Consider the following 18,559-nt stretch of genomic DNA (forward strand, 5'->3'; position numbering starts at 1 on the left):
GCCCTTGAGCTGCTTCCCTTACTGTGTGCTGAGTGTGGTGAAAGGGAACAGATTTAGACACCTCGTCATTTGAAACTGACCCTCTCCTCTGGACACTCACCTATTAAGTTTCATTGGAGGATAGTTTAGTGGACTTAGTTTATTTTTGCCCTTGAGCTGCTTCCTTTATTGTGTGCTGTGTATGGTGAAAGAGAGCAGATTCATATACCTCGCCACCCAAAATTGATCCTCTCTTCTGACGGCGCCAAGATATAACGCCCCAATAATCAATCAATCCTCTCTTCCGGCCATGCGACTATTTAATTCTCTTGTAGGAGCTCTTAGTTGACTTTTTGGGTGCTGTCTTTTGCCCTTGATCTGCTTCCTTTATTATGTGCTGAGTGTGGCGTTCTTGAGGGGGACATGGCCTCACCCTCTCCTCCCTTTGCAGAGCCTCCCCCTCTCCCGCAAGGAGTCGTACAAGGACCAGCGGAAGAAGTACCGTCGGGAGAAGAAGCGAGTGGCGCGGGAGCTGCTCAGCACGCTCAAGGACCCGGCGGTGGTGGTGCTGGCAGACTGGCTGAAGGTGCGCGGGTCCCTCAAGGGGTGGACCAAGCTGTGGTGCGTCCTCAAGCCTGGCATGCTGCTGCTGTACAAGAGTGCCAAAGTGAAGGTATTGGTGCTGCCTGACATTCCTCTTTCCCTCCTTCCTTCCTTCCCGTTAGTGTGTTGGTGACTTGTTGTTTGTTCCTCGTCTTTTCTCTTGATGTTAGTTTAGCTCCTTCATCTTCCTCTTCTTCTTCTTTTTCTCCTCCTTGTTTGCCTGCTTCTTTCTCTCTGTGTAACTCTGGTTGTCCCATATTTGTGTCCTTCAGCCTCTTTCTTTATGTCTATATTATAATGACCAAAATAATGATAGTAGTAATAATAATAAATATAAAGGTGAGAGTCTGAAGAAGTCCTTGTGAATGAAACTACATATAGTCAGGAATACTTGAATAAAATAAAATGAATAATAATAGTAATAGGTAGACATACACAAGCCTTAAGCCCTATATTCCTATCAGCCTCTTAGGTCCCCGTGTCCCCCTGTGCCCCCCTGACCAGCCTTCGCCCCACAGAGTAGTCACTGGGTGGGCACCGTCCTGCTCAACACCTGTGAGCTGATAGAGCGGCCCTCCAAGAAGGACGGCTTCTGCTTCAAGCTCTTCCACCCGCTTGAGCAGTCCATCTGGGCCACCAAGGGGCCAGAAGGGGAGACCATGGGTAGGTGGAGCCCTGTGTGGGTCCATCAGGGCTTGAGGGGGATGCTTCATGTGTCTCCCCCCCCTTTTTTTTTTCATATCAAATTTTACTCTTATTTATTTTTATTTTTGTTATTTGTTTTTACAGTAAAGGAAGCAATTCAAGGGTAAAAAAAAGAAGAGATAAAAAATGCTTGCTAAAACAAAAATGCCCTCTAAAACAAAAAGGCCACTAGAACAACAAGAAGCCCACTGTTTGGTGGACTTGTGTTGATATTGAGGGTCAGGGAAAGGCTTTTACTGTACTCTTGTTTGTTGACTCACGTTGTTGACTCACCTTGTGGCAACTCATCCCTGCATTCTTTAACAGGAGCAGTGCATAGTAGACTTTTTTGCTTTTATTTCTTTTTGCCCTTGATCTGCCTCCTTTACTGTAAGAAACACTATAGACAGCCTCTCCCTGACCCTCATATCAACAATAGTCCACCAAACAGGCCGTGAAGCACCCCATCCTTGAGCCATGGAAGCGTACTATTGCCTGTCTGACTCTAACTCACAACATATTACGGGAAAGTCTGACGTTAAACAGATGATGATGCCATAATGAACACCATTGAATGCTGGGGGACTGAACCTGTGCTTTCTGAGTAGAAGTCACGGCAGCATACCAGCTACACTTATACTGTGTTTATGCAGTTTCCCGAATGTATATAGTCACCGTATGTACCTAATGGGTTGATTAAAACCGTCTCCGGCTGCCACAAATATGAGTGACAAGTGACCCGGTGCAAAAGCAAGATACAATAATGATAATAATATTTGTTCTTCAGGTGCGGTGGTGCAGCCTCTTCCGTCCTCGCACCTCATCTTCCGCGCCCCGTCCCAGGCTGCGGGGAAGTGCTGGATGGATGCGCTGGAGCTGGCTGTCCGCTGCTCATCCATCCTCATCCGCTCCATGACCTCCTCCAGCAAGGCCGACAATAACAGCCTTGCCTCCTCCACCCTTGCCTCAAACAAGTGGGACGAGTCAGATTACGAGAAGCACTTTAAGGATCAGGGTGAGCCTCTAGGCCTGTGTGGGTGTGCGTGGATGTGTGTGAGTGTGTGTGCGTGTGTGTGGATGTGTGTGTGTGTGTGCGTGTGAATGTGTCTGTGTGTGTGTGAGAGAGTAGAAGAAGCACTTGCCAGAAACATTTAATAGATCTGTTTATGTCCTCAAAGATTTTTTGTGTAAATATACCATAATTTTTTTTTTTTTATGGCACATGATTTTGTCTAGTTGTGATGTTGATTCAGAGTAAACGTGTCACCACTCACTAGATGTTGTTGTCCTTTTGGTGTCAAGAGCTTGGCCAAGGTGTGTGTCTTTAGATGTTGTTGTGACTCATGTGTCCCTCTCTTCCCTTGTCTCACTCTTTTTTTTCTCTCGTTCCTCTCTTTTCTCACTCTCCTCTCGCTCCTCACCCTCTCCTCCCACCCTCATCCTCTTTTTGGGATTTTTAAACTTTTTGTCTTTTTCCTCACCTCCTTGCATGCCTTCACCCTCTGCTGCCCTGACTGCCCTTCACTGCATGGTTGGAATAACATGCCGTGTGGTAATGTAATCTTTACGTTGTTATGTACCTATAATCTAACAATCTTTTTCCTTGGGGTTGATGATTTTCTTGGCTCATTACTGTCTGCCTTTACTCCTGTGTGGCACTATTTAATTGCTATACATATGTAATGGTTGGCTCTGCACCCGTTGATTCCCCATCACCTGTGTTCCTGCCAATCACCTGTTTATGACCCGAACACCGAACGGACCCGTCGTCCCCTGGCCTCCTCCTGGGCCGACACACACCACAAGTCCAGACACCTCAGATGACTCCAGCCAGGGCGGCAACAGTCCCGAGAACAGTCCGCTGATCACGCCCCAGTCCTCGTGGAGGGAGTGTGTCATCAACCTGACGGGGGTGTCCAGCGTGGAGGGCACCCCCACACACAAGCCCCCCGGCGCAGGGCTGCAGCGGGACCCTTCGCCCACGCCTTACTACCGGCGGCTGGCGGCGGCCATACACATGGCTGACCAGGAGCTGAAGGGAGAGTTGCCCAGCCGGAGGCAGTCCCTCACAGCTGATGACGCAAGCAACACTGACTGCTCCCTTGCTAACACGCCTGATCTTAAGGGTAACAGAAAGAAGAACTTCTTGTTCAGGCCAAGCCCCAAGATTGTTCGAAAGACTCCAACGAAGACTAAGAATGGTAGATACTGACACATATAAGAATGCTTTTGATTTCTAGTTGATTATTGATGATTTGTCTTTACTATTTTGTATATCGTTGCTCAGCCTAAAGTGCTTGAGGGAAGGTAGCTCCTGTAATGACGTGGTATTGTCTGCTGCTGTGTGGGGTTCCTTATAAAGCTTTGTAAGTCCCTTACCAGAGAAACAAAGAGTGTTTGCACCTTTCAGGATCACCCCACCAGAGAGACCATGACCTCCACTCCCTCAGTCATGAATCCTAGCTCTACATGCATGACACAACACGACATGGGAAGAAAACTTTGCCGGCAAGCTTCTTGGCATTATTGTCTTGCAATGCCTTGTGTTCTCACCACTGCATAAAGAATCACATTCTTGGCTTCCACAATACAGAACTAACCAATAATATTTCTTGACACTTCACTCTGGCTGCTGATAACAACTGTGTCACTGCTTGCCACTCACAAGTGTTACTAACTCATAGATGCTCTGAAGGGGGAGTCAGCCAGTCTGTATTACCCACTCCATTTAGTGTTCATAGCAGGGAAAAAAACTACAGTGGAAAATTGAGTTAAGGAATAAAAATTAAATATTGTTGAAATGATGTTTACCAGTGATTGTTTTGACATTAGTTAATTTTTATACCTTGGCTCAATTTTATCCAGAATAGCTTTTTCTTCCCTGATCTGAACACTGAGTGGGGTGGTGGGCACGGGCTGGCCGGCGCACCCCACTCACATTGGCTTTCTAGGCAGGAATAAACTGCAAGGCCACGAGCCAGCCAGTCAGGCCTAGTCGCTACCAGCTGATGGACATGCTGCGTTGCCCACACTACTCTGCTTGATCTTGTGCCCACAGAGTTTGTCCTGTTTGCCTCCGTCTCCCAGTGTCCCCCGCCCCCGCCCCCCAACCTTCAGACCTCACCCCCCACCTCTCCTGAACCCCAACAGATCTGGACGACGCCAGCCACACTGACGACAATGAGTACCACCGGGAGTCGGGCCATTTCTCGGGCGCCCTCTCGGGGTCAGAGTCGGAGTCAGAGGACGGCTCCCACAAAGGCGATGGGAGGCATGATGAGGAGGAGGAAGAGGAGGAGGAGGAGGAGGAGTACGTAGATGACATCACGCCCATAGAGTCTCCCTATGTGGCCAATAAGGAAGGGGAGATGGGAGAGGTGAGTGGCTCGCTCTTCCTTGTCCTGTTTTTTGTTTTAAGGTTTTGGTTGTTTGGTGATTTTCATGGGTTATTTCTTTTATTTATTTCTGGTGTTTATATTTTGAGTGGCTCAGTTAACTATGTGCATTATTATAGGTTTTGGCACTAATATATTTATTTTATGCTGTTTATTTAGTTCATTTTATTTAGATTTCTTTTTTTATCTCATATTTACATTTTGAGTGGCTCTGTCATCTAGTCGAGGGCTCTGCTAACTCTTCTGTACGAGGAACACAGTGTATATTTGACAAAGTTTTGTGGTACACAGGAAAAAAATAAAGAAGTGTCAGTTTCATAAATTTAATGAAATCAAACTAGATCAAAACAAATGGAAGACATTCCAAACAAAACTTGTCGGCATTAATCAACGTAAAACGCATTAAAGTGAAGGATGATACTGCTGCTTATATTTCAAAATCTCACTGGTCAGGTTCTAATTTTGAGGAGCCAGTTATAAGAATGGATTTCAATGTTCATCAGATAAATTTGCTCAACAGGCAGACTTCATGTACTTCACTGTGGAAAATGTTTGTTCACACACAGGGCTGTTGTGCCAAAAATGGACACAAGCAAGTTGTTTCAAATTTGGAAACTGCTCTGGCTTAAAAAAAATTATAAAACTCAATCAGATTTCCTTCTTCATTCTTGTCTTTAAATCTGTCATTTGCCAGAGATCAATAATTTCCATTAGAAACTGATTTGGAAGATTTTCAACATTGCAGTCCAACTGATTTTGAAAGAGCCTGATTTCATTGGCTTTGGCATCAGGGTCAGAAAATCACTCTTGAAATTGTTTTTGCAAGTCTAGAATTATTTCATTTGCATATAAGGAAGAAAATTCAACTTCACTTTCTGCATTAAATTTTTCTCCAATCGGTCCAGGCCACCACACTGAGGGCCGGATTAAAGCATGTGGTAGCATATGGTAGTTTGGAGATCCCTGGACTAGTATGTCTGTTAGTCTAATCTGTTGGGCTAAGATTTTTTTTTTCATTCTATTTAGTAATTTTTCTTTTAAATTTTTTAATAATTTTTTACTCCTCAAGTGAGCCTAAGTTAATGATTCAGACTTGAAAAGATTTGCAGATTAAGGCAGAGTTAGCGTACCTTTGTGTCGTGTCTGATAACCCACATAAGCCACAGAGGTTTCTTAGTATCCCGGAAGGTCTGTAGGAGAGTAAGTATGGCACTCGGATGCCCTCTTTTTGAAGGAAGAGGCTCGCAGGATGAAAAGCTCTGCAGATTAAGCCAAAACTAGTATCAGCAACCTCTTGTTTGATAAATATCTACACTCCTCCTTTCGTCTTGACTTTTTTGTGTGCAATGTTTCCTATATATCCAGGGCGGAGTAAAACTTTTATTATTATTACCAATGACACAGAAGGTTGCTGAGTATCATTGATGATCTAAATGACAAAGTGTGGGGCTCATCCTGTCCTCTGTATGAGTGTGACTAAACGATAAAAACTACATCTCCGCTTCTGCTCATGACCTCTTCACAGGGAATCCTCATTTATATGCATGAGTCAGGCTCCTAAAGATTCTCTGGGATAACAATTTTACATATAACATTTTTTCAATACATTAAGGAAACTGTATCAACACAGTGAAAAATTCCTGTAGGGGTTGATTAAGTGTTTCCAGCGGCCATGAGTGTGGGCGGGGTCACCTTCACCTTCCTGTCCACTGTTGGGAATGGGGCATCAAACACAGGCTGCAGAAGTGGCTGCTAGTGTGGTGACCCTTTAGCTCATCAGTGGCATAGTCAGTGCACTGCCCTGGCTTGTACTCAGAAGGCAAGGGTTCAATCCTCGGCACTCCATGGTGTTCATTACAGGAATTTTTCAATCCTATAAGTCAAGTAGGCATTGGGGGCTATGTTCCAAGCCCTATATCCCCTAGAAAAAAGAAATGTATGCATGAGTTAGGTTCAAAAAAATTCTCAGGGATAACTATATCTCACATAACAATAGAGTCCCAGTGATGAGCATACATAGATAGATACATACATGCATACACACATACATAAATAGATCAATGAGTGAACGTTTCTCGAATATACATACAATGAGGCTTCCCTGTACTAACCAAGCATTAAACTCACTGCATTGTATCTTTAAACATCACTGCACCGTTCCTCAAGTCACTGTTTCTTGGGTCTGCCTGCCTCGCACTGTAAGGTTGCTGTTTTCTTTCCCCATCTTGGTGTCGGTATGAAGCGTAGGTGTTATGCTGTGTTGGGCTGTCCTCCCTCTGTCCGTCATTCCTTCCTTGCCTCTAAGGTGTGTAAGTATTCCTTTAGCCTGTAGTCGCTCCTTTTATTCCTCTAAGGGCTGTTTATGCATGTGCTGTCGGTAGTGCGCACACACGTAGGGTATGCTGGCCGCTTCGTACGGACCATTCCGATGAGCACTGGTATCATTAAAAAAAAAGCTGCCTCTCTTGCCACTATCATACAAACCATTACTATTAGCTCTCCTATCAGGAAAAAAAGGCGATCAGCACTCGTATCAGCAAAAAAAGCTGCCTGTCTTGCCACGTCATACACTCCATTCTGATTAGCACTTGTATCTGAAAAAAAAAAAAAAAAAAAAAAAATGCAATTAGGGCTTGCAATTGGGGAGGCAGTGGCTGAGTGGTTAGCGTGTGGGCCTCACATTCACTGCGTGCTGGACGATGTGGGCTCAAATCCGCTGTTACCACCTGGGATTTTTCAATCACCGCTGACTGGCCTAAGACTACCCACGTGCTGTCCTGAAGACCACCCATCAACCCGGACGCTAGAGGAAACCGTCCAAGTGAATTAAGAATGAGCTCTGGGGGGCAACATGAGGCAAGAAAAGATGGTGCCACTATAAAAAAACACTTGCCTGCACCATGATGGGCTGGGGCTGACCACCAACCAGGACCCTCAAGAAAGCCTACCGGCACCATAGGCTGGCACGTAAAGAAAAAGAAAAAGAAAAGAAAAAAAAAATTGTAGCGGAGAAAAAAAAAGGGGGGGATTAACATTCACATGAGCCAAAAAAAAGCTACCTGTCTTGCCACTTCGTACAAACCATTTCAGTCAGCACTCATATAAACCATTACGATAAGTACTTGCATTAGGGAATAAAAGCTGTCAATATCCTGTTTACTTTTAGCTTTGGTGCTCTCCTTGTTCTTTCTGGAAGTGACACTTAAGGCCGTGTCTAGGGCTGAAGAGGCTCTATTTCTCCCAGTGTGAAAAAATTAGTCTGGGAAATAGAATTGAGGTAAAACAGATAAACAAATGCTGAAGGAAATATGTATCAACCATTGTTTTGATGTCAGTTAGTTCCCACACCTTGGTCAAATTATCGCCAAAAGAAATACATTTATCACCCTTTGTTTTGAGGTCAGTTAGTTCCAATACCTCAGGTCAAACCGTTCCCAAAGGAAGTGTTAATCGACCTTTATTTTGACGAGAATTAGTTCCCATACTTTGACTCACATCATCACCAAAAGACACATGTTTGTCAACCTTTGTTTTGATGGTAGTTTACAGACTGGCTCACACTATCACTTAAAGAAATATGTGTGTCAACCTTTTATTCGATTGTAGTAAATTTTCATCCTTCCCATAGTTCCATAGTGGCTTATTTTCCTGACATGAACACAAACTGGAATGGCAGAGACAAGCTTGCCAACATGCCCTATATTCGCTGTGTGTGTGCATAGCGTGTGTGTACAGTGTAGTGTTGTATCCTAACACACACTCCCTTCTTCTAAGACCTGTATTGCGCTGTGTCAGGCTGGGGAGCAGGTGGAGGAGCTCGAGGAGGAGAACAAGTCCCTCATCTGGTTCCTCCTGAAACAAGTGCGGCCGGGGATGGATCTGTCGAAGGTGGTGCTCCCGACCTTCATCCTGGAGCCTCGGTCCTTCCTCGACAAGCTCTCTGACTACTACTACCACGCCGACCTCCTCTCCAAGTGAGTGGCACCCGCTGAGCTTTGCCGAGTGTGATCTTGCTGGTCTTCAAACTCGGCTTTTTTTGTCTTTCTGAGATGTAGCTAGATAGATAGGCAGACAAAGTGATACATAGGTAGATAGATTGATAGATATAGATAGATAGATGGATAGATATAGGTGAAATGATAGGTAGATAGATTATTTGACTGACTGATGGAGATGTAGCTAGGCAAAGAAACAGATAGATAGATGGATAGATAGATAGATTAATTGACTGATTGATGGAGATGTAGTTGGCTGTTGAAGTCTGCCCAGAGAGGAAATAGCTTTGTGTTCTCCTGTTGTTGTTTTCAGTCATTACTTGTAGCTTATTTATCTTACTGAGCTGTATAGGTTGTAATGTTCTTGATGTATCTTGGTTCATTATCTTTTTCCTATAAAGGGTTTTGCTTCTATCCGGACTAGTATAACCTGAATGATGGATGTTTGCAAAGAATTCTTTTTTATTGTCGTTTGCTACAGCGCATTATGAAAGATATGTAAGTCAATAGCTTCTGCCTTGTGTGGTGTCTGGTGATGGGCAAGAAGATGGAAGAAATGGTCCAGCAGCTCTTGGCCTGAGTTTTGGGACAAGTATTTTATTTACTTTTTTATATAAATGTGATAATCTGACCCCAGACTTTTTCTTTTTCTTTTTCGTTGACTGTAATAAGGCAGATCTTTACTTGATGCTTTAATTTTCAAGTTGCTTCAGTAAAAAGAAGAGGAGGAGGAGGGGGAGGAGAGGGCATAACAGAACTCTTTCAAGAGGAGAGTATCAGGACACCTCCACCCAAAACTGACCTCTCTTCTGACCCTTTGTTCTCTTTTCTTTTGTTGGAGCAGCATCTAGCGGGCTTTTTTGTTGCGTACCCTTGACCTGCCTCCCTTGATGTAAAAAAAAGGCTGCAAAACACAAATATTCTGTCCTGAGTGTCATGACCGGAGTGTCTGTTGTGTCCGCAGAGCCGTGCAGGAGGATGACCCGTACACCAGGATGAAGGAGGTGGTCCGGTGGTACCTCTCAGGGTTCTACAAGAAGCCCAAGGGCCTCAAGAAGCCATACAACCCCATCCTCGGGGAGACCTTCCGGTGCTACTGGCGACACCCCAACGGGTCTCGCACCTTCTATGTGGCGGAGCAGGTATGGTCACCCCCAAAATAACGGTCACTATGTAAATATCTATTATCAAAGAACACTAACGGGTCTTTTCAGTTTGTGTTTCAAGTTGATTACCATATGAGGCCCAAAAATAATGCACCCAAAACATCATCATCATCATCATCATCATCATCATCGTTTAACATCCATTTATTCCCTATGGTGGGGTTCGACGGGATATGAGCCTCCTCCACTGTTGCCACTATGTACCCAAAACACTACATATTATCAAAGAACAACAGTGGATCTTTTCATAGTGTTTGTTTTAACCTGGTAGCAGCAACGGGCCAAATTTGTGGCTTTACCGTGTAGCAGCGACGGGACAAATTTGTGGCTTTACCGTGTAGCCGTGACGGGCCAAATTTGTGGCTTTACCATGTAGCAGTGACGGGACAAATTTGTGGCTTTACCGTGTAGCAGCGACGGGCCAAATTTGTGGCTTTACCGTGTAGCAGCAACGGGCCAAATTTGTGGCTTTACCGTGTAGCAGCGACGGGCCAAATTTGTGCCATGATATAAACCCCCCAAAATAGATGATACATAAACTGATCACAAATGCTTTGATATATATTATGAAATGGTTTGTATGAGTGATGATTTTTTCTCTTTTTTCTCACTTAGAGGGACCATTAAGAAACATGATCCCCGCTGCTACCAGGTTAAGATAACTATCATATGTGGCCCCAAAAATAATGGTCATTGTACATATATTTATTATCAAAGAACAATAATAGGTCTTTTCATAGGGTGTGTTTTAAGCTTATTACTGTGTGAGACCCCCAAATAATGGTCACTTTACAAATATTTATCATCCAAGAACAATAATGGATCTTTTCATAGGGTGTGTTTTTAGATTATTACCAAATGAGGCCTCAAAACAATAGTCACAGCCATCTCTATAGTTTTGAGCAAATCATGTTTTGATGAGACAGCCTGGCTCCATTTGCCCCATTCCTTTCTAGTTTATGTGAGCTATTTTCATATACTATCATTCTATTCATTAAGTCCATGGGAGAGGGAGTGCAGTCCTCAGAAAGTCTACCTAAATCAGCATATCGTCACCCTCATAAAATAATCGCGTAAGTCATTTTTCACCGATTTCCAGGTTTTTGTCTACATCAATTTTTCAACACGTGACGCCCTTTTTTGTATAGTTGCCTTCGTCATTCAGGGTTTGAGTGTTCTAGAATTGACCTTTTCATTTCTGCCTAAATCTTAAGCCAAATGAGATGATGACAGTTCTTTTCTGATTTCCTGTAAAGTAGAAAATAATGACTTAGGCGGTTTGTTTACGAAGGTTACGATATCTTTTGGCAGTTTTCCTTCCTACTAATACTCTCATTACGCTCATGTTGGCAATGGGTATACTTGTTATCAGAAAACAATAACCAATCTTTCAATTGTGTTTTCATCTTTTCATCAGCGTATCTTTTGACAGTTTTTTCTCGTGGTTTACTAATTTTCACATTATGCTTATGTTGGCTATTGGTGTTTTTATTATCAAGAAACAATAATGTATCTCTTCATATTCTTCTCATCTTTCCATCAGCGTAGCTTTTGACGGTTTTTCCTCCTGGTTTACCAACACTCAGTATGCTTATGTTGGCTGGGGGTATAATTATCATCAAAGAATAATAATAGATCTTTCAATTGTGTTTTCATATTTTCATCAGTTTAACTTTTGACAGTGTTTCTTCCTTGTTTACCAGTATTCTCACTCCACCTATGTTGGCTAGGGGTGTATTTATCATTATAGAACAATAATGGATCTTTCAATTGTCTTTTCATCCGTTTATCAGTGTATCTTTTAGCAGTTTTCCTTCTTTGTTTACCAGTTCTCTCATTATGCTTATGATGGCCTTGTAGTGGTAGAGGTGTCAGTCTTGAATCAGTCCTCCTCACTGTTTTATATCTCCCGCAGGTATCTCATCACCCCCCCGTGTCAGCGCTCTACGTCACCAACAGGCAGGAAGGGTTCTCTGTCAGTGCAACGGTTCTGGCAAAGTCTAAGTTCTACGGTAAGTTTGGAGAAGGAAGATGAGAGGCAACCTTCTACTAGTGTCTCATTCTAGGGGTGGTGATTGCCTTTGTAAATGCTACATACTATACTTACTCAGCTATAAAGTCAGTTTGAGCGGGTCTTCTTGGGGAGTTCCCTGGCCATAGCGCTGCCAAGTCTTATTTAATATATACAGAATATTTGAAATAGTACGTAGATGACATATGAGGGAGAGTGATGTATTAGGGGTGATGCAGCAGTGCCATGAAGAGGTTCGGGCCCCTCCCAAACTGACTTAACCTCTTTGTTACCGACTCCATGATCCCCTCACTTCCCACCCCCCCTCTCCCGCTTCGAGTTTTTTGCGCGCTTCTCCTAATTTCGTGGGGGTAGTTTATATTTATCCTTACACCCATATTTAGTCATTTATGTATTTTTTTCACTTGTTCTCATAGATTTTGTTCATGAGATGTATACTATTTCAATCAAAAGTCCAAAGCACTCATATCATTTCTTGGTACATCAGGATGAACACCAGAAAAATCCTCAGTTAGGGCAGGAACAGTGCCAGGACGATGATCAGCAAAGGGATCAGCCACAAGTGTGAAGGAGTGCAGGGGTGTGTGGAGTGTGTGGCTGTGTGGTGTTTCTTCATCGTCACCATTCACATCACTCTCATTTTCCTTGTCACTACTCACCTCACTGTCGTTCTCTGGCAAATAGTCTTCATCCGTGTCACTTATGAAGCCTTGTGATTGAGTTTCATTATCATCTGACCCTTGTAAGTCACCTTCAAGAGTCATATCGTGCTCAGAATCACTATCAGACGGAGAAAAATATGCCATGACGCGACACGTGTCAATCATACACTGCCCCGCCACCACCCCCAGGCTTCACATCGTACCCCCAAGGCCAGCGTTCCCAATGTCCTTGAAATACAAGGTGGCAACTAGTCAATTTGTCTCTACGTCATAAAAAACTTACAAACCGAAAAAAATGATGTCCTGTGTATCGTCAATGAACAATGACGTATGCATGTACTTCATCGGTTCCTTAGTCGAAATTTTATATGAAGTACCAAGGTATGCCATCGGTAATCAAGGGGTTAATACTTGTGTCAGACTGTCGTATATCTTCACAGCCTCTGCTTTCTTTTAGTCATCATAACTTCACTTCTTGACTCTGACCTAACCTATTTAAACCAAACCAAAGAGAACCGTACCAAACCCAGCCTGAGTCAACCCAACCTAACCCATTCTAATACACAACCCCCACATCACCCTCCTTCATAAAGCCTTCCCCACCTGCAGGCAACTCCACGTCAGCCATTCTGGACGGCAATGTGCAGCTGACCCTCCTGCCACGCGGCGAGGACTACATCATGAACATGCCCTACGCTCACTGCAAGGGCATCCTCATGGGCACCCTCACCATGGAGCTGGGCGGGAAGGTGACCGTCGAGTGTGAGAAGACTGGATACAGGACGGAGCTGGAGTTTAAACTGAGGGTGAGTGTGTATGGGTGTGTAGGGGGGGGTGACTCTGTGGGTGTGTGGGTGTAGGTGTAAGTGTGTGATGCATGTGTGGGGGGGGAAGGGGAGTGTATATATCTTGTTGTGTTTAGAGGAGGGGGTGTTGGTGAGTGGGTTTTGGTGTGGGTGTGGGTGTGTGTGATGTGGGTGTGGGGGGAAGGGGGAGTGTTGTTGTACCTTATTGTGCTCTACAGGTAATGAGTTAAGTGGTTATGGGTGTGGGTGGGTGTGATGTGGGTGTGGGGGAAGGGGGAGTGTTGTTGTACCTTATTGTGCTCTACAGGTAATGAGTTAAGTGGTTGTGGGTGTGGGTGGGTGTGTCGAAGTGCGTGGCTGACTATATCCTTTTATTATCAGTGTTATTTATTTTCATATTTGTTTATTTGTCTTTCCTGTCTTTCTTTTCTTTTCCTGTCTCTTTTCCTTTCCAGTGTATCCTTTTCTTTCCTGCCTTTCCTTTCCTATCCTTACTTCTCCTTTCCTATATAAGGTTTTTATGTGATGCAAAATTATCATTGATATCTTGGCAATTATTTATTTTCTAGTGCAGGAGACAGATTGTAGGGAAAAAAATACAAAAGCTACCTGCATTATGGGGATCTGTGTTAGTGAAATTAGATAAGTTATGAGAAATTATTTATTATTTACCAGCAATTTTTATTTTTTAGTTCAGGAGACTGATTGAAGGAAAAAACAAATACAAAAGCTACCTGCGATGTGATGGTCTTTGTCAGAGAAAATGGATAAGATGTGAGGATAATACTGCAGGTTTAGTCCATCTTACTAGTCGTTCATACCTATACTGCACTGTATATTACTCTTACTGAGCTTTACAATAGCGAAAGTTTCAGAGCGCACTTGTCATTAGTAAACCTACAGTATGTCATTGAAATCAACAGAGTTGCGTTGAGATTAAAAATCCAGAGTTGTGATTTCACGAGGGCTTCACTAAGCAGACTGAGCCTCTTAACACCTTGATATGATGCCATAGCATGTAGTTCGTGTGTTAGAAATATCTACAATATGTAATTATCCCTGTGATTCTCATGAGACAACGTCACACATCTGGTCACTGTTAGCTCGTTCTCTATAATCCGGCTATTAATAACAACCATTCGCATCGGTTTAATATATTTAAATTAACTATACCTTGCCATCACGTATCAATCCGTTGGCCTGTGTGCACTCTCGACCTGCCACACAAGCGATCAGTCTCACCTGTGATGGCGGCCTGTCTGAATTGTGACCTGGGGATTTTGGACTTTTACAAGAAATATTCTGGTAATCCAAAGGATTTATTCGATATCTGTGTGCACCATAAACTTATTTTGGAAGCTAAGAACTGTGAGGTGTGAACGACCGGCTTCGCTAGGCTTACCGTATTTCCCACCATATAAGACGCACCGGCGTATAAGACGCACACATAATTTGGCAAGATATATTTAGAAAAAAAAAATTCCACATTTTCCCTGAACTTAATGTGTATGAAGTATTACAATTGGCCACCTTACTTACAGTTATGACTATGATACTGTATGTTGCTTTGTGCCCTTCTCTGTGTTCAAAGTGGTCCACTGTTGGTTGAAGAATTACAGTGCTCTTACCCCGAGCACCTGTGACTTTGAAATGGTAAACAAAATGGTTGGTTAGTAGATTCACTCACTGCTCAGTGTGCAGGCGGTAACTTTCGCCGAGCTACCGAGGGAACTCACCACACGGGGATGCTACATTCAATGGGCAATCTTGGTCTTGATCTTGACTTTCAGGGACTGTATACTTACTTTCAAGTAAAAATAGATGTTGATGAATTTCTTTCAATTATATTATGTTTTAATATAGTTATTTTTACAACAAGAAACAAAAATGCGTTTACAATAAACACTTCAGTTATTCACGGATATCCATTTTTTTTTAACATGTATCAAAGAAAACGTCAGCTGACTGGGACGCTACACAGCAGAAATACCTCCAGACTTATCCGTCCAAGTCCGCCCCACGATCACCGAACAGTTATGTCAGGCACCACCCTGCACCACCAGTATTGTTCCCGTGTAATAGCCGCTTTAACCATCACCGCCAAGGTACCCGGCACACTGGTGACTGGTGCGCCGCGGCGGTGATGTGTGTTGTTTCGTGTTCACGCCGCGCCTCGGCTCCCACGTGTGGCGCGTCTTCTTCTTCTTGTGACCTGTATGGTCATGTCCTCCTCCTCTCTTCTGCTTATTCACACTTTCCTTTTCTATTGTATCACACTATTCATTATTTAATTAAATCAATCAAAATTTGTACCTTTGGCGTATACCGCACAGGGGTAACTTTTTGACATTTTCTGAGTGAAAAAAGTGTGCGTTACGTGCTGCAAAATACGGTATATTTCATTCTGGGACATCTGGGAACTATTGTGTCAAATGGAGGTGTTTTGGGTGTTGGTTTTGTACCAGTAACAATAACCCCTAGGCCTACCAAAACCTAACCATCAGCATAAAAGATGCAGGGTGATTTTTCAAATCTTTTTTGAAAAAAAAATGCGTCTTACATGGCAGGAAATTCGGTTAATAGGAAATTATGGCACTGTCAGAAATCGAACAGCTGGTCAAAGAAAAAGAAGTGTGCTGGAGCCAGAGTGTGCTCAAGAACGCGTTCTTTGACAACACACACATAGATTTGGAAACTATTCTTATTTTTGTAAATGCCTACTTACGGGAGGGGGTGAGCTTCTGCCGAGAAGTACTGATAGAGTGGTGCCTGAAGAGAGAAGGAGAGCTTGGCAGTGAAGGGAAGATAGTGGAAATAGATGAGAGCAAGTTCAGAAAAAAATAAATATAATGTTGACTGGATTGTGGAAGAACAATGGGTGTACGGTGGAGTGTGCTGTGAGACACGCAGCTGCTTCATGGTTCCAGTAGAAAAGCGGGACAGTGAAACGCTATTGAACATTAAAGAAAAATAGAGCCTGGAACTATTGTGACATCGGACTGTTGGAAAGCATATAACTGTCTATCAGAAAATGTTTTTCAACATTTAACTGTGAACCATTCACTGCATTTCGGGGATCCCAGCACAGAGGCCCATACAAACACCATCGAAAGGTTGTGGTGCGATGGACGTCAAAAGTAAAAGTGCCTTTATACAGATGAAGGAAAAACACTTTGTCGGGTATCTTGCGCGGTCAGTGTTTATGCTTGATTTTCAAAACCCAAACAAATAATTCCACGCATTCCTTGAAGCAGCTGCGTCGCTCTACAATGCCACCGACCCCACGCAGTAGTACTGTCGCCTGCCCTATCATCTGGGTTCCATTGGGAGCGCCTTCGCCACTTTTCTTCTCGGTGAGTGGAAAAAAAAAAATTGTCTTTTCTCTTCGCAAAACAAGTTTTTTTTTTTTTTTCCAGCAAAGGAGACAGCACAAGGGCACAAAGAAAAGGAAACAATTCAAAAGAAGTCCGCTACTCGCTGCTCCTGTAAAGAATCCGAAGAGGTGGCCGAAAGAGCAGTCAATTACGTGAGAAGAGGTGTCCTGATACCCTCCTCTTGAATGAGTTCAAGTCGTAGGCAGGAGGAAATACAGATGAAGGAAGATCGTTCCAGAGATTACCAGCGTGAGGGATGAAAGAGTGAAGATGCTGGTTAACTCGTGCGTAAGGGATTTGGACAGTAAATGGATGAGCTTGAGTAGAAAGTCATGTGCAGTGGGGTCGCGGGAGGGGGGGAGGCATGCAGTTAGCAAGTTCGGAAGAGCAGTCAGCGTGAAAATATCGATAGAAGATAGAAAGGGAGGCAACATGACGGCGGAATTTGAGAGTTAGAAGACTATCAGTAAGAGGAGGAGAGCTGATGAGACGAAGAGCCTTAGACTCCACTCTGTCATGGAGAGCTGTGTGAGTGAAGCCCCCCCACACGTGAGGTGCATACTCCATACGAGGGTGGACAAGGCCCCTGTATATGGATAGCAACTTTGCGGGGGAGAAGAACTGGTGGAGACGATACAGAACGCCCAACCTCGAGGAAGCTGATTTAGTAAGAGAGGAGATGTGAAATTTCCTGTTAAGATTTTGAGTTAAGGATAGACCAAGGATATTTAGTGTTGAAGAAGGTGACAGCTGGGTGTTGTCGAAGAATAGGGGATAGGTGTTTGGAAGATTGTGTCGAGTTGATAGGTGGAGAAATTGAGTTTTTGAGGCATTGAAGGACACAAGGTTCCTTTTACCCCAATCGGAAATGATAGCAAGGTCTGAGGTTAAGCGTTCTGCAGCCTCCAGCCTAGAGTCATGTAATTCCTGTTGAGAGGGTCTTCTGTTGAAAGAAGTTGAATAATGCAGAGTGGAGTCATCAATCGTATGAATGGATAGGACAGTTTGTTTTAGAAAGAAGATCATTTATGAATAACAGGAAGAGAGTGGGTGATAGAACAGAGCCTTGTGGAACACCTCTGTTGATAGGTTTAGGAGAAGAACAGTGACCATCTACCACAGCAGAGATAGAACGGCCGGAGAGGAAACTGGAGATAAAGGAACAGAGAGAGGGATAGAATCCGAAAGAGGGCAGATTAGAAAGCAAAGACTTGTGCCAGACTCTATCGAAGGCTTTTGATATGTCTAGCGCAACTGAGAAAGTTTCACCGAAACGGCTAAGTTGTGGGATCAGGTGTATAATGAAACTAATAAGGTGAGGAGGCTGGGCTTACCACTAAAAACTAACAAACATCAAGTTAATCTTTACAGTGAACATCTTAGGGAAATTCTCTAGACTTGAAAAACAAATTATCAACAGTTGCTTGCCTTGAAATTCCTTCTATTTTTATTATTTGTTAGTGTTATAAGTGTTACGTGCTTACTTAGAGATTGTTACCTCGCCACTTTGAAAGTTAAGTCAGCAGGAAGGAAATTACGTTGCTGTACGTGAATTTTTCTTAGCTATAGGAGATGTGTGCAGCAAGAAGATTGTTACGTGGCAGTTAAGATTAATACGTGGCAGTTAGGAGATGAAATTAGGATAGGCAAAGAGACTATTTTTATTATCTAGTTGGGGTGGCGAGGCGGCCAGAGCCCCCCACTGATAGCTGGGGAATCCAGGGGGACAACCTCCCCTGATAGTAGAGGGGTCAAAGGGGGCAAAGCCCCCTCGTTAGAAGGGGGGTCGAGGGAGGCGAAGTCCCCCACAGTTAGAGGTTAGGTTATGTAAAGTTAGGTTGGGGTAGTTTAAATATATTCGAC

At 43.6% G+C, this 18,559-nt stretch overlaps 1 protein-coding gene across 14 annotated transcripts in view; it reads left to right on the plus strand.

The window, feature by feature from the left end:
• Positions 1–18,559, plus strand: part of LOC126995828 (oxysterol-binding protein-related protein 8-like) — a 137,096-nt gene that overhangs the window by 98,122 nt on the left and 20,415 nt on the right. For 9 of the 14 annotated variants that reach the window (XR_007750740.1, XM_050855676.1, XM_050855679.1 and 6 more), the window contains 9 exons: positions 431–652; positions 1,101–1,245; positions 2,054–2,281; positions 3,078–3,467; positions 4,417–4,643; positions 8,457–8,635; positions 9,621–9,798; positions 11,738–11,834; positions 13,126–13,322. Coding sequence is in view for 13 of the 14 variants with exons in the window: in XM_050855676.1 (XP_050711633.1) it covers positions 431–652; positions 1,101–1,245; positions 2,054–2,281; positions 3,078–3,467; positions 4,417–4,643; positions 8,457–8,635; positions 9,621–9,798; positions 11,738–11,834; positions 13,126–13,322 (1,863 nt within the window). In the remaining variant the exon portion in view is untranslated. The remainder of the gene's footprint in view (positions 1–430; positions 653–1,100; positions 1,246–2,053; positions 2,282–3,077; positions 3,468–4,416; positions 4,644–8,456; positions 8,636–9,620; positions 9,799–11,737; positions 11,835–13,125; positions 13,323–18,559) is intronic. The other 5 variants (XM_050855678.1, XM_050855682.1, XM_050855687.1 and 2 more) reach the window with 3 other exon arrangements.

The sequence above is a fragment of the Eriocheir sinensis genome, chromosome 9 (assembly GCF_024679095.1).
Source record: "Eriocheir sinensis breed Jianghai 21 chromosome 9, ASM2467909v1, whole genome shotgun sequence".
In the NCBI taxonomy this organism is placed as follows: domain Eukaryota; kingdom Metazoa; phylum Arthropoda; class Malacostraca; order Decapoda; family Varunidae; genus Eriocheir; species Eriocheir sinensis.